At 41.5% G+C, this 15,872-nt stretch overlaps 1 protein-coding gene across 1 annotated transcript in view; it reads right to left on the reverse strand.

Annotated features, from left to right (window-relative positions):
• The window catches only part of PTPRG (protein tyrosine phosphatase receptor type G), a 405,849-nt gene that overhangs the window by 181,815 nt on the left and 208,162 nt on the right, over positions 1–15,872 (reverse strand). The window contains exons 4-5 of the mRNA XM_034065923.1: positions 9,275–9,454; positions 3,574–3,722 (exon numbers count right to left, since the gene is read on the reverse strand). Coding sequence (XP_033921814.1) covers positions 3,574–3,722; positions 9,275–9,454 — 329 coding nt within the window. The remainder of the gene's footprint in view (positions 1–3,573; positions 3,723–9,274; positions 9,455–15,872) is intronic.

Consider the following 15,872-nt stretch of genomic DNA (forward strand, 5'->3'; position numbering starts at 1 on the left):
GGGCTGGTAACCGGTGTGGTGACACAGGAGATTAAAGCACTGCAATTACTCATCTTGGCTCTAATGAGGGGAACCTGAGTTCTCTCCTGGCCTGGGGGAAGCACATCATCTTGATTTTAATTTTGTCACTTCACCATTTAAATGGTTTCCAGCGTTTGCATGCTCATTTATACCACTGCGACTTCAGAAAGAACAACCACCTGAGTAATTATAGCAGGAAAAACAGTAACAAAATACAAAGGAGTCAGCAATTCATTAAAATTGAGAGAATGCAATGTTAAAAACTTTCCTTAGCTTGAGGAAAAAAGGAGAGGCTTTTTCTAAACTGGCACAGAGCCCACATCCTCATTAGGATTCATGTTCCACTCACAGCAATAAGCTAATGGTATCGCTTTTATCTTCAGCGTCACAGCACCAGTTGCTGGCCTCACCTAGATGATAGTGCTAACATGGCAAAAAGGAGGGAAGAAGAAACTTCAGGCTAATGCTGACCAGGCCAGGTATCAAACTGGAACTTGGATGTGGATGGAAGTTGGAAACACTCATGTCTATTCATGAATGCTACTTCAGAGACAGCCAAGCTCGTAAATGGCTTCATGAGGCTCAAGTATCACCAAGGAAACTCTAATCAATAAATAAGCAATCAAGATAACATAATGAAGGAATACCATTACCTGTCCCATGGTCTGAAAAGGAATCACAATATGCGACATATGCATAAGAGTAGTATAAGATAATACACCTTTGATTCAACATACCTTTGAAAGCAGGAAACAAAAGGATGTTCTCATATATCTTTCCAACTAATTCAACATATAAATCACAAAAAAATATGATCCAGATGGGCTTCAATGAAGGAAACCAATTAACATAGACAGTCTTACCATCTGACACATTAGTTGTAATAATAAAAACCAAGCAACACGGTCAAACAATAATGCTTTGTATTATATCTGACATTTCTAATTAGTTTCTGCATCCTCTTCAAGAAAAAAAGACTACCAGCAAGCACTTTGTTTCCCAAAGGAAAAACAACTTCTAAACTTCATGTACACAGAGCAGAGACTATGGATGAAGCTGATCTGTGTTCCCTTGGGATGTGCTTGGAACTAATGGGTTTTGCATAGTCCACATCTGGTTGCACAATTAGACTCAGAAAATGTTTCCTTTCAGTTGCATCCCCACTGTAACTGCTGCAGACCTGGAATGCCAATAGCTGAGTGCTCCTCAAAAGCTTTATCTACCTCCATGGGCTCAGAATAATCAGAATCATTTGGGCTTTGCTCTCTGTAGGACAGGATTTTGGTTTTTCCTTTCTACAGCCTTCCTAGAAATTCCACTGCTCAAAGGAAGTACAGCATCTCTGGCACAGACTTCCCAGCACCAGGCAATTAAGGTTGCATCAGACAGATGGAAGTTGAACTATGATTAGTATCACAATTAAAAGCTCCACCATGTATTCATATACAGTTACTGTTTGAGAGGGCGAATCCCAACTATTGAGCATGTGTTGGAAAGGGGACGCAGTTTTATCACCTTGCATCAACTGGATCCTTCAAAATCTACCCATGAAAATCCTTTTCAGCATGTGACTGAACTTTGGAATTCTTGGGCAGGAGGCATGTTGCATCACAACTTGGAAAGGCTCACTTTGGAAGCTCTTCTTCCTTTACAAAATAGTAAAGGAAAGGCTGTGGGAATTCTGCTAATGCCATCATACCCAGGAAGGCCAGAGAATAAAAGTTCCTCATTGCAATGAATAAAAATCACTTGGAAAATTACATTTCATTATTAGGATTAACACTAAACCTATCCAATAAAGCAATTTATTTTGCACAGCATTCAGAAAGTCTGACCTAAATTCTGAAAGACAGTCTCACCCCCCCATCCAATTTTAAAGTAGGAAAAATCAGTATTCCAACCAACTGAAGAGGAAACGAAGAATATTTAAAACAAAGGAAACTTATTTCTTAGGAATTTGCTTTTTTTTTCCCCAACTAAACCAGCTTCCATTCATCAAGCCAGCATCAAACGGCCCTGGCATTGCACAAAAGTATTTCCACTTCACAAACTCTATTTCTGACAGACACGAAGGTCCAGGCTCCTTTGCCACCTCCACTCCCTGAAATTTCAGAAGGGAGTTGACTGGTTCTGTTGCTTCCCGAGTGCTGCTTCTGCCACCCAGAAATATGTTTCCAAAGTATTGCCAACTGAGACAGACAGGGCAGCATGACAATGTTTGGGTCTTTACTCCATGTGTTCAGGGGTGGCCCCTTGTGAGAAATCACAGCTACATCAAGCCAAAAGCTGTTGGAAAAGCTCATTAAGATTAAAAAAAAATCTCTGTCTCACAGAACATCCAACGTACAGGTTCAGAACTGAGACAAAAAAATGGCTTCTAATTCTCATGTGATGGGGCAGCTGGAGAAGGGAGGCGATAACCAAAGGATCTGGTCATGCTTCAGGGTTTTTTAACAACATCCCTTTGTGCTTTGGAGACCCCTTCCCACCTCCTGAAAAATATGAGTTGTCTAAAGCTGCATTTTGACCAATTATGGGAGGCTGGGGACTGAATCAAGTTCTTGCAAGACCCAGCTCACAAAACAATCATTTCTGCCCCCAAGTGCAGCTCCCGTCAACCTGCTCACATCCACATGTCACACTCTGAAAGTGCTTATCTGCCTCCCAACAGGCAAAGGTAATCCTAGATAACATCTGTTTTAGCCCACCAAAACCTTGAATACAGAGTGAAAAGTATCAACAAACTCTATTGACACAGAAAACTTTGTGCTGAGGAGAGAGGGACCTAGGACTACCAGTCACAAGCTGAGATCCAGCTGCACAGGGCTTCACAGCACCCACAGTGCTGGAACCCTAACTGCTACCTCAAGGCATGTCCTTGTTGCAGGCAGTCACCCAGCATCATGCCATAGCACAGCCATGCTCACAGGGTGCTGTGCCGAAGTCAACACCTTCCTCCTGGTGTGGCACAGCTCTGTGCTGTGGTAGCTGGGCACTGTCAGACCAGGGTTGGGACAGGTCCAGCTGGCTCCTGCAGAAGCAGAGCAAACGCACTGCTGTTTGCACAGATCTATGGAGATATCCCACTAAAACAAGGCAAGGGAGCGCAGTGGAATACATGCAGAGAAAGGGTCCTGTGTGTGCAAGGAATAGCAATAGAAGACAGCATGGAGGCTCCCAAAATGCTGCTATTTGTTTGTAAGCATCATGGGAAAGAAAACATTTGGAGGACAATGAGGTCACTTTGCGGATATTCACAAGGAGATCCTCCCACACATGAAAAGCTTATGGGAGAAATGAGAAAAGTGGCTGTTGCAACTTAACCCATGGGACATGAGAGCTGGCAATGGTAGCAAAGCTGAGCTCAGAGCTGACATTGCAAAAGCACATAACAGATGATAGATAGAGTGCTGCAAGGGCCGGAAGGGCCTTGAAAGTGATATGTTCACTGGAGGAAACATTGCCCTATTTCACAGTCATCTCAAGCTACAGCAATACATTCTGATTTCATTTTTTTTTTTAGAGAACATAAGCACATGTTTTTCCACTCACCTCAACAGGGAACCTCTTGCCATTGATGCTGTGCTCGGAGCCAGCTGATCCGTTGCTTTGACCCCAGTGAAATTCCACTTTCTCTGCCTTGAATCTGCCCGGCAACCCAGCACCACTGACAAAATAATCGTCCTTCAGCAGGATAGCAACTGCACACACGGAACAATGAGAAAGACGGTCTTAGCACAGCTTTTCAGAAGCATTTAGTTTCTGCTCATTATATTCAAACACTTCTTCTAATGCAAGTAAAATGTCAGGTCACCATTTTCCTTTGTACAGGGATTGGTTTAAAAAAGCCTACAAGTAGCGCTGGCTAATTATGAAAGTGATTATGAAGCTATGCCGACCACAGAAAATCCCAAAGTCCAAATTTCTCAAGGACTTTTTGCCCTCCTTATTGGACTTTGATTAAAATTTAAATGTCAAGCTCCATCAAAATCTGTTTAATGCATTTCCAGACAGTAATGGCTGACCACAGTCCTTGGCCTTACAAACCTCTGAAGGTCTGTAGGTCACAAGTTAGGAAAAAAATAGATCTTCTGTTTGTTGGAGTTCCTCTATTTTGTTGGGGGGGGGAGGGAGGAATCCTGTGCCCCATCCCACCTCTATAGCTACCCATGGTGGGTGCTTCCCTTAGGCTCCCTGCTCCTCCTTTCTGTAAAATGAGAGATAATGTTTCTGAGACCAGGTTGTGAGGCATCCTCCATGAGAACTGGGGTTTACTACAGTAACTCTAACATTATTATGTGATTCAATAAGGGTCAAAAGGATCTTCTTTGTATTTTCTTTTCATGTCAAAAGCCTTTGTATTTTATGTGACAATAAAAGCCCTAGGTCCAAACAGAGGGCAAAATCATGTGGTGAAAGCTGCCACATGTTACAGAGGAGGTCTATGGTCCAGCCAAGAACTGAAGCCAGCTTCAAAATTCCTGTCTGCTGCTCTTACTACAGGATCATCTGCCTTTCTAGCATCCCCTATTTGTAACACACGCGATTCCTAAAAATTCCTCCCTACAAAATCCTTTCTTCTTATCCCTTACGAAACTGTTGCTTAAAAACAGAACTAAAATTAGAATTTTGTTCTTGTAAAAGCCATTACAGACCCAGTGCTCACTGTGCCCAGAATCCTGCAATTGAAGTTTTTGGGTTGGTTTTGTTGAGTTCTTTTTAATGGGAATAGCATAATCCACAAGGATTTCTCTGTGTTCTCAAGCCAACTGTGTCATCAGAACGGGAACATTTATACAAATCCAATGTTATTATGTAAGAGGGAGGATTTTATTCACTTTGGGGAAAAAAACAAAGTATCTCATTGTGAAATGAAAGTTATTCCTCTGTGGGTGAACCAGTGGCAGCTTTGCTGTGGGCCAGGCTTTCTGCTGCCTCCTGTGAGCACATCCAGTTGGCTATGGCAGCCTCATCTCAGGTGCAATTGTACCTTGTAGACACATCTCAACTCTAAATTGTTTATGTTAAAACCACCTAAATGTTAAATTGCAGATGTTCAGATGTTTCTAAACTGTGTCAGCAACATCACAGGGCTATTTTTAAATCCACAATTTCTGGATTTGCATCAGATTGTTTGGGTAGGAAGACGGATGGTGCAGGACTGGCTATAGGATACTGCCTGTGTCAGCCAGGGTACTACTGGTAGTTACTGTCTTACACTAAATCTTTGAAAGCACCACTGCTCTCTTCCTCCCTTAAAGAATTCTCAATGAGCTCAGCAGTATTTTAAATGCCGAAAATCTCACTCAATGGGTTATAAATTCCATAGATAAAATTGTAGAAGATGAGGAATACAGAAAAGCAGATTCGTGTGCATCTGTTAAAAACCTCTGTGGGGATTCAGTTGCATCTAATAAATATTTGATAGTTCCTAAATCATTTATGGCTCTGTCAGGGGTCATTTTACTTGTTTTAGATGAATAATTAAAAGGATAATTAGGAGGATGTACAATCTGAAATATTCATCTAATTGTTCATTTTACAGTATTTCTTACACTGCTGAGCTGCACAACACATGTCCCCATCACCTTCCTATCTTAACAGCATCCCCTTATTGTCAGTGATTCAGGGGTTGTCCTCCCATGTAACCTCTAGTATTCAGGTCTGAATTAAGCAAAGACCATCTTACAGGACTTTGGGAGGCACTGATTTTATCCAATGACTTCTACGGAGTGCACAGCAAGGAAACAACCCCCCAGAGCCCACTAATTAAAACCCCCTGTTTAACTGAGATTACAAAGCCAAAGGAGGAGGTGCACGGCCACCGGGATCACAACTGCATGATGTCATTTGCAGGATCAGGGATGGAACTGTATGCTCATCACTGTCTTGAGAGCAAAAATAAACCTGGATACAAAGCAGCTCTTTCCCTGCCTTAGCAGAGCAGCTCTGATGGTCAGGATCAGCCAGCATGATGCAGATCACACAGGAAAAGTAGTTAACAAAAACATACCTCTGGCAGGAATTTGACTTAGGTTTCTCTAAATAGAAGGAGTTTTTAGAAGTTCTCAGTGACCAAAAAGGAGGTAAAGTGGCAATGCCTGTGTACTGCTTGCAAAGGTACTGCTCCCATGGGCGCTCTTCCCAAAGGACAGGTTGGGCTTGATGAAGCTTCATCAGCCTCAGGCCCAGCTGACAACATGTAACACTTAATTATACAGTGGCACAAACGAAAACAACTAATGCAAACACAGCTATGAAGAGTGCTACTACTCTCCAAGTGATCTTCACCACTTGGGAACCAGCTACTGTGGTGATGAAAGAGTAGAACCCACATTCGGGCCTTTGCCAGTTGCAGAAAAACATTTCTAGTCAAGGGCTTGAAAAATCCAGTTCTATTTTCTGAATGAAATACTGTTTTCTATACATTGTCTGCCCTTTACCTGGTATGGGAGTAGGGAGGTGGAAACAAGAAAAAGCACAGCAAATCTACAGAGCAATAACCTCTTTACCTTTTCACATTTCAGAGCATAAAAATAACTAATTGTCCTATCCTAAAAAAAAAATTATTAGGTCCAATAGCAATAACAATAACCTGAGTAACACATTTCCTGCCAGTTAATGAGTATCAAGGTTAAGGGCCTTTGGCTTTCCCCTCGGACCCCTGTCTCTTTTAACCAGTCATTAATTGCTGAGAAATGCCCTCTACATCCATCACCATTGCTCAAACAGATATTCAGTTTACTGTCTCTGTCAGTCTGCAATATGAAGGTCTCATGTGGCCATCTGCTCCAAGACTCTGCTGCCAAAATACATTGCAATTTACAGCACAGCCTGCCTCTACGTTCTACCCACAAGCCAAAACATCCTACTTGGGTTGCTGCTCTACCACTTACCACCTTAAAAATCAATGCCAGGCAAGTTTCTTCAACAGGTCAGGAAACCAAGAAAAGGACTTGATAAAATAAGGGAGGAGTTAAGAGCTCAGCAGAAGTAATGCGGGATGACAGCAAGGCAAAAAGGGTCTTCACGTTACCAGGAAAAGGCCGTAAGTTACCATGAAAAGTGACAGTTACTGCTGCTCTGCGAAGCAATAACATGTCAGCAAAAATCCATACCCCAATGGGTGAGGAAATCAAATATAGCAGCAGTGCTAAAATCACCCAGCAGAGAAGAGGGAGGATACAGCTTTCATTGCCAACTGTGTGGAGACTGGAAAATCTGTTGGCATGTTTCAGTTCAACAGAACAAGGTTCTGGCTTGTATCAGCAATAGTGTGGCCAGCAGGACCGGGGCAGTGACAGATCCCCTGTACTGGGCACTGGTGAGGCTGCACCTTGAATCCTGTGTTCAGTTCTGGGTCCCTCACTACAAGAGAGACATTGAAGTGCTGGAGCAGGGCCAGAGAAGGCCAATGGAGCTGGTCCAGGGTCTGGAGCACAAGTGTGATGGGGAATGGCTGACGGACCTGGGGGGGGGGGGGGTTCAGTCTGGAGAAGAGAAGGCTCAGGAGGGACCTTATCTGCTCCCTACAACTCCCTGAAATAGTTCAATAGCAATAGGACAAGAGGAAATAGACTCAAATTGCACAAGGGGAGGTTTAGGCTGGATCTTAGGAAATATTTCTTCACCAAAACGCTTGTCAAGCACTGGAACAGGATGCCCAGGGAAGTGGTGGAGTCACCATCCCTGGAGGGTAATTAAAAGACATGTAGATATGGCACTGAAGGACATGGTTTAGTGGTGGACTTGGTAGTGATAGGTTAACGGTTGGACTCAATGATCTTAAAGGTCTATTCCAACCTAAAGAAGTCTATGATTCTAAGATGGTTTCCTATTATATGTACAGCAATATGCTCCTATTACACATATAGTACAGTATTAGCATCTTTCTTAGAAGAACAGCACCATCACTTTTCTGTGGTATTTCTAATTGTATTTATTGCTGGTTACTACAAACACCCCTCTGTGACCAAAAGGGCAGGGTGTATAACATGAATAGATTAATTAAGCATCAAATTTCCATAGCATTCAACCTCGCCTGAACCTCACACTGATACAAAGGGCAACAAAGTCAGGATTTCAAAGCAAACAGGAGCCATTTCTTAGTGAAGCTGAGAAAAAAAACAACTCAGTAATGCATCAAAACACCAAGCTATGCTTGGTGGTGGTTTATGTTAACTGGCTGTGCTTTGGGGTGAAAGAAAGCAGGATCACAGCCTGTCAATCCATTTCATCTGAGGGGTAATAACTACCAACTCCTGCTAAGATCCTGAATTGCTGGAACTGGATCTGAAGTGCTTGCTGGACTCTTAAGTTGTGGCTCAGACCTGAAGTCCCCTGGAAGCAATGGGCGTATCTGAGGTCATGCTGCAATCACAGCTGTGTTGCAGGCTCCTGGAGCAGGTACATGCCCTGGGTTTTGCTAGCAACCCACTGAGTAGGAACACATTACATAAAGAACTATAGAGAGATGCATGTTGAATGTTAATAAAGACAAAAATATACTTCCAATAAATAAAATTGAATTAATTAGTGGTTTAATTCAATTCCCTGAAAAAGATTTGGCCTTGTCAAATGAAGAGGGTGGCCTTATAATTTCTGCTTTTTACATTTTTAGAATTAAAAAGTAATCAAATGCATGTGGCTTTGCATATAAATCAACCTTGACCTTTCAGTGAACTGTTTTGGTAAAAATAAGCAGTGCTCTTGACTGTTCTTTTCTCTGAAAGCCAGAACAGACGGGGCAGAAGAGGAGTCAGTTCAGAGACGAACACACAGCTATAATCATATCAGAAACACATTAGGGAGCCCCCACTACTCTGAGCACTTATTGCTCTTACTTCTCAAAAACTTTCCAGTTTCTAAGACTTCCCCTTTCCTTTCCCCAAGCCTTGCATCTCAGCATTCTTTTGGATTAGATTTTATGGCCTCCTAAAGCAGATAATTCAAGGTTACACCTTGAAACTCTTATACAGCCTTTTATTCTAAGGAACAACTGACTACCAAGAGAATTATTTTATAATAAAAAAACCCTCAACCAAACCCCCTTAAAATCAATCTGCAGAACTAGCTTTGCACAGAATGCAGAGGTACAGATAGGTAGCTGCTGCTGCTGGAAAATTATATTAACGGGAAAAAAAAAGCAGCAAAAGCCAAACAACAGAAGAATTAAAAAGGAAGAGGGTCAAACATGGCTTGAATTTTTAATTGACTGCAGGCAGGCTATGGAGACAAAGAGACAAGAACATACCCGTTTTTCCTGTGTTTTTCATCCAAGTCTTGTTTGAAGATTCATTGTCAAAACCATCCAGCTGCAGTTCTTGGTACTCATCTCCAATGTGGGCCTGATGGTCTACGATGTCTATGGGAGACTGGTGAGACCCTCCACACTTCTCGCTGGAAGTAACCCAGTGCTCGGGACCAGAGTTACCTGTTAAAACATACCAATGCCAGTTAACATTCCAGTGGCTCAACAGTTTGGGATAACTCTTAAGGAAGAGGATGAAGCAATTCAGCTCCCCAGGTAACTCCACTGCAGGTACGCTTCTTGCCTGAGACTTCTAAGCTTATGAGGAGCTTGAAATCCATTAGCTTTGTGCAGTTATCCAACTTTGCCTCTGGCAGTAATGAACAATGGCCTTTTTTTTTTTTCTTACTATTCTATAAAACTATCCATGACTCCCAAGTTCTCCTCATGCATATGTTATCGACTGGCATGGTGTTATAGGAACTCTCCTAAAGCTGCAGCCTTAATACATTATGATACAGTTTACCTTTTCTCATGAGATAAATGACCTCACACCTACCAATTAACTCATGTCTGTGCCTTAACTCTGCTAAGATAATATGATCTTTATTAATATCACATTTCTTTTGAAGGTTTTGAAGCCATAAAGGATAAAATGAAAGAATTAAGCTAAGTGTATGTTAGTAAATTTGAAGAAAATAAAGAAAAAAACCAATTACTCTGGATGGAGGAAGTAAAGAGAACAAAGGCCCGCCAAAAAATACTGTAACTTCCTTTTGTTATTAGCCTGCTTTTTCTACTAGCACAGTCTGTTCTCACCTCATCCAAACTACTCTCTCAAAACAAGTCAAGTCAAACAGTAAATGAGAAGCTCCAAGGACTGATGGGCCGTGGCTTGCATATGAACACATTGAAGTCATTCGTATTACAACGACAGCTAGCCAAAAGCAAACACAGAGCCGAACAATCACCTTTCCTCCTCTCACACCCCTTTACTCTCTTTTTTTGATTAAAAAAAACCCTGCAGGCAGAAGTTTAAAGCCACAGAAGCTTCTGCATTTTGTGAGCCCATCACTAGCCACTGTTCAAGGTCAGCAGGAGTGGAGAATGCTACAGCTGCAAAGAGAAATTACATTGAAATGCTTCTGTCCCCAGCACATCAGGGTCTCCACAAGCTCAGCATAACACTTTAAAGTCTTTTTTTTGTAGTTTAAAAACTACTGGATATCACACTACTGTTATCACAGCTATCCACCCAACTCACAAGGCACAGGAGAAGGAGTGCATCCTGCTCTGGTTCTGGAGCTTTCACCAGCTCCAGATTACTTTTTGGTTTATTTATGAGTCCTCAACCCCCAGGTTGTGTAACTGAATTTCATAACAGTATTGCACCAGCACCGCTGCTTGGGAGAAGGAAAGCAGCAGTGTCTCGCGGTGTGGCAGTGGAGCTGCAAGAGATAGTATCACAAACCATCACTCCATCTGCCAGAGGCTGTCCACCTCAGCCCTAACTCACCCTGCCCATTTGGTGAAGTTCTCCAGCATGAGCAGTCGATAAAAACAATATGTAAAAATAAAAGGTTTCAGGCATAGACTTTGTCATCCCCACCATATTCCAGCTCTAGATGCACTATAACACCAGGAGCCCTCAGCAGCACACCTTGCAGCACATCCTCTGGCTGCAGTAGGATCTCCAGTGAATTTCAGATTTTTCTTAGGACCTCCCTTTCCAACTCTTAAATTGTATTAATAGAGACTAAGAGATTATCTTCCTGTGAGTGCAAACAGTGGTTTAAACTCCTGAAACAATAGCACGGAGCCCTTGTCAAGCACTTTTCACTCATAGTTCTTGAAGTCCTTTACAGCAAGGATCAGCAACGCTATTCTCGTATAAAGACAAGGAAATTGACAGCCTGAGAAGGGAAGCAATTTGCCCAAGCTCATCTATCAAAACGAAAGTGCATCTCAGAGCTGAACTCTGCTCTCCCAAGACCCCTGATGTCATAACTGTATCATGCTTCTGAACTACAGTCAGCATATCTGTTCAATAGATAGCAGCAAATCACGCACCAATATGCTTTTTTTACCCTTTCATCTGAGAAGCATATGTAAATTCAATTAGTGCCATCCAAACCCAGCAGTTGTAAAGGCCAGCTCCTTTGGCCACTGGGTTTTAATCTGTCTTGTTGCAAAATGCATTCTTCCATGGGCTAAAGCAGGACACTTAATCAATAGCAAGATTTTGTGCTATACCCACTGCACACAAATGCTCTATGAGTCAAAACAGTAAGAAAGTGTTTTACTTTCAACTACAATTAGGGAAAATTGTAACATCATTTAAAAATCATTTACATCATCTGCCCAGGTTAAAAATCAGTTTCATTTACCTCACAATTCAACTTGTACTGTCAGCAAAAGCCACTTTCAGTTAATTTCCCAATATACCACAACCAAGGAGAACAGCATTATTAAAAACCCTACACAAGGAAAACCAGACATGTTCCACTCAAACACAGATATTTTTCCTGAAGCAGGATGCTCTCAGTAATTAGTTTGCAGTGCATTAATTGGCAATTCAGAGTTACTTTTCATATAACCTTGCACTGACTCCATGAAATTTGGGAATTTGCTTTAAAACATTTAGTGCTACACATAATCATCAAACCTGCCAGAGCTCCTGCTTTTTGGCTTTGTTGTAAACACGGAGTGAGCTTTTCAAAATCACTCTGCTCACAGAGGCTATCGCAGTGGTTTCAGCTGTGCATTCAAAAGGAGCTGTGTGCTCAAATTTGTCTTTTTTAAGTATCCTGGTGTCAATGGGGAGATTTCTTTTTTTCCTCTTAGAAGACAGATCCATTCTAACAGGGATTTCAGGGCTCCTTGCATGCATCCTGTCACAAATTTATATATATGTGTACTTAAAAAGTATATCCAGCTCTCAGCCAATTTGCAGTGAAAACTGTCTTGTCAAAATAAATAAAATAAGCATAAGGGTAAAACAAACAAACAAACCACCCACCACATGGAGTGAAAACCTCAAGTGACCCAGGTACCTGGACTGGCTCTTGCTGAAATGTAGTTTCCCACAGACCTTTAAAGGCTTTGTATCATTTAAAAACACTCCGTTAATTAAATCTGCCTTTTAAAAAATTAATTTCACTTGCTTGGATTAATTTAATAGCAATATATCTCCTTCCATAAATACAGTTGCTTCACTTCCTTCTAAATCTATAATGTACAAAAAAGCGCCTAGCAGTATCTGCTCTCTTCATGTGATAGTATTAGTTTTTATGCATAAAACGTTTCTGTCCTGATGTTGAATTATTAAAGAAAAAATCTAATGTAATGAAACTCTCAGCAATTCAAACCCCCAACTTAGTGCTGGTGCTGTGACTCCAAGTCCTGACCTCCCAAATTACAGTCGTAAGGCTAAGCTCTGATTTAGAGGTTCAAGACCTGCTCGTTAGAATCAGCACAGAATTTTATAAATGGCTAGGTTTTCCATTAATTTCCTTCACAAGTTTTTGATATGCAAATTATTACATGCAATATGACTGACACCATTATGGAAGCAGCTCTAGACAGAAATAGAGGGCACGACCCAAACATCTCTGTTCCCAGCAGTGCAGGATTAGGGCCATCCAATGGTGAAGGCAGGTTAGGGTTAGGAGAAGAAAATGTTTATTTTTGAGTTTGAGACCAAAGTAAATAAATTACATCCTAAACCCAGAAAAAAAATAAGCTCCACAACCTATAAAATCTAATCAAGAACAGTGCAGAAGGATTAATTTATTCACTGGTAGCCATCAGAAGGTTTAGGCCTAACTGCCTGCTTTTTGCCACAGACATTCAAGTGCAGTTTTAATTGAAACTGATCTTCCACTACAGATTTCAAATTAATTCTTCTTCCAAGTGTCTCATGCTCCAGACATCCTTGCCTTGCAGAAAACCCTATATCATTAAAGGAGGAAATAGAACACTTTTTCTAAGCTTGCACGTATTGATTACCTATGCCTTCCATCAAAGCACAATTGCCATTCTGCACTGTATAAATCTCTTCAGCATTAGACACTTTATAAAGTACTGAGAATTATATCATTAATCATTTGCAGTTACACCTGTCTTACTTTATTGAATTCTTTGTTTTTTAGAACTTTAAATAAATGCTTTTAAGTAAAAACATGACACTAAATAAAGACTCCGTTTCACTTAAACCTAGTAAAAAAAAATATCCCATCATTCTGTGTGTGACATTTACCCATCTGAAACAGAGTAATTTACGGCTATTTGTGTTTCATTTTTCCAACAGTAAGCATGGTGCCTTTAATCAAATAAAATTTGGAATGAATTGGAATTGGCCTTTTAGGGGCTGACAAATCATTCTGTTTTCAAAAACCCAGAGTCCTCACCTGTGTTAGTAAACACTATATATTTCCACTGAGACAGTGGGAGAACCAGCAAGCAAAGGTAAACACCAGATAGCTCCATCCTGGAGCCAAAGTATTTGATGCAAGAGCAGCACAGAAGCGAAATGGACTGATAACTTCTGGCATCTTCACATACCATAGAATAGTTTGGGTTGGAAGGCACTTCAAAGCTCATCCAGTTCCAACCCCTGCCATGGGCATGGACACCTTCCACCGGAGCAAGTTGCCCCAAGCCCCTGTGTCCAACCCAGCCTTGAACACTGCCAGGGATGGGGCAGCCACAGCTTCTCTGGGCACCCAGCACCAGTGCCTCAGCACCCTCACAGGGAAGAATGCCTTCCTGCTCAAAGCACAAGGCAAATAAAAAATATCAGAAAGGATTCAAGTGTTTAAAAGCCAAATCTCACTTGAAAGTCAATGTGGCCAGCCTCCGACACAACTTCCAGCAGTATCTGGCTATCTCAGATGTGCAACAATACCATGCGATTCAGCATCAGTGGGCATACAAAGGGAAATTCCAGGCTTTTCTTATGATGAAATTCAACCAGTTACTAAGGACGGATGGAATGAAACAGCATTTCCTCCTCACACAAAAACCTTCCAACCTTTGCTTGCAACAGCTCTGATGGGTAACTTAAAGACTTAAAAGACCAACACAGGCAAGAACCTCTGCAAGTTTTACAGGCTCTGGATAACAGGGATGCTTTTCTTTGCATAGACTGGCATCTATGAACTGCCCAATCATCTCAGCATTTAGCTGAGTGAGACTAAAGATGCAAACCTCTGCCTCTGAGTCTCTGTCATACTCGACCTGCTCCATCAGAAGACAAATCTCAAGAAACATAGAACAGAAATGTCACTCCAAGTACAGAAAACCAGTTTCTTTCTTTCCCTACACTGAGATAGAGCAAGAAAGTGGTGCCCTTGCTCAGCTACAAAGTAATGAACTACAATAGCAGGCTAAATTTTCAAACAGGAAAAAGGATGTTTAAAACAAATCCCAGTGAAAGTCACTACGGAACTGAGTGCATTTTAGGATCCTTCAAAAATGTCAGGCTGGGGTTTCTCTCTGTTAGCTGGGACAAGAAAAAAAAATCAAAAACTCTTACTTGATGCCATAAACCGAGACCTCACCATCATTTTTGCCATTTAAAAGCAAATGTATCAGTAAATCCAGGAAGGCACCAGAAAAGGTGTTTACACCATATGAACTATGACAGGAGAACATGCAGGTAGCTGCAGATCCAGACCAGTCATAAAAACAGCCCTTCTTTACCCTCTCCTTTAGGAAGAAGAAATAAAGTGAACCCCATAGGATGAAGCCTAATGACTGCATTTAGACATAAGGCAGAAGAGAATTATTTGAATGACATATTTCTTGTTGAGTTATTTACCACAAAGCTACAGGGGTAAAGGTATAAAAATCCCTTAAAGGGTTGATAGAAATCAGTGTCATCTTTCAGGGCCTTACCGTTGCAGAGAAGGCAATGAGGTTGTGGAATCACTATATTAGGGGGAAAAGTTTTACTCTCTTGCTCTAAAATGATGGCATATCAAAATCAAAGAGATGGAGAAGGAGAGCCTGTAGTTAAGAGTACACAATGCTGTTTAGAACAAAGATTCCAGGATTTCCTACCCTGGGGGAAAAGGGCTTTTAATTTTATTATTCTCTGTCATCACTCTGTTTAACATGAGACACTCATGCTTGCAGAAAATTCCAAGTACTGCTTGAAAAATTAGGCCAAATAACACGAGCAAGATCCTGAAGAGCTTGCTGAGACCCAAACAGGTCTAAGCATTATCTAGTCTGCAAGCACAGTACAGAAAAGAGTACACAAGACATGTGAGAGCCATGTCTTTCTGGAGAACTGGAAGAAAATGTCCCCAAGACCAATCTCTGATAAGGGATATCTTATCCGGCAGTTGCTGGAACAAACAGAAATACAGGAATAGGGAATGAAAAGGGTTTGGATTTAGATAACCTTTGAGTAACTGCTACCAGCAACATCAGAAGCCCTGATGACTCCTTTCTGCACTGATGCCACCAGACCTACAGAAGTGCCCAGCCCTGTGGCTGCAAAAGCAAAGCTGATCTTCAAAACTGATCCTGTCACTGATCCTGTCTCACTGCCAAAACGTGGCAGATGCAAAGAAAGGCTTTAAATCATGCTCCT

The sequence above is a fragment of the Melopsittacus undulatus genome, chromosome 9 (assembly GCF_012275295.1).
Source record: "Melopsittacus undulatus isolate bMelUnd1 chromosome 9, bMelUnd1.mat.Z, whole genome shotgun sequence".
In the NCBI taxonomy this organism is placed as follows: domain Eukaryota; kingdom Metazoa; phylum Chordata; class Aves; order Psittaciformes; family Psittaculidae; genus Melopsittacus; species Melopsittacus undulatus.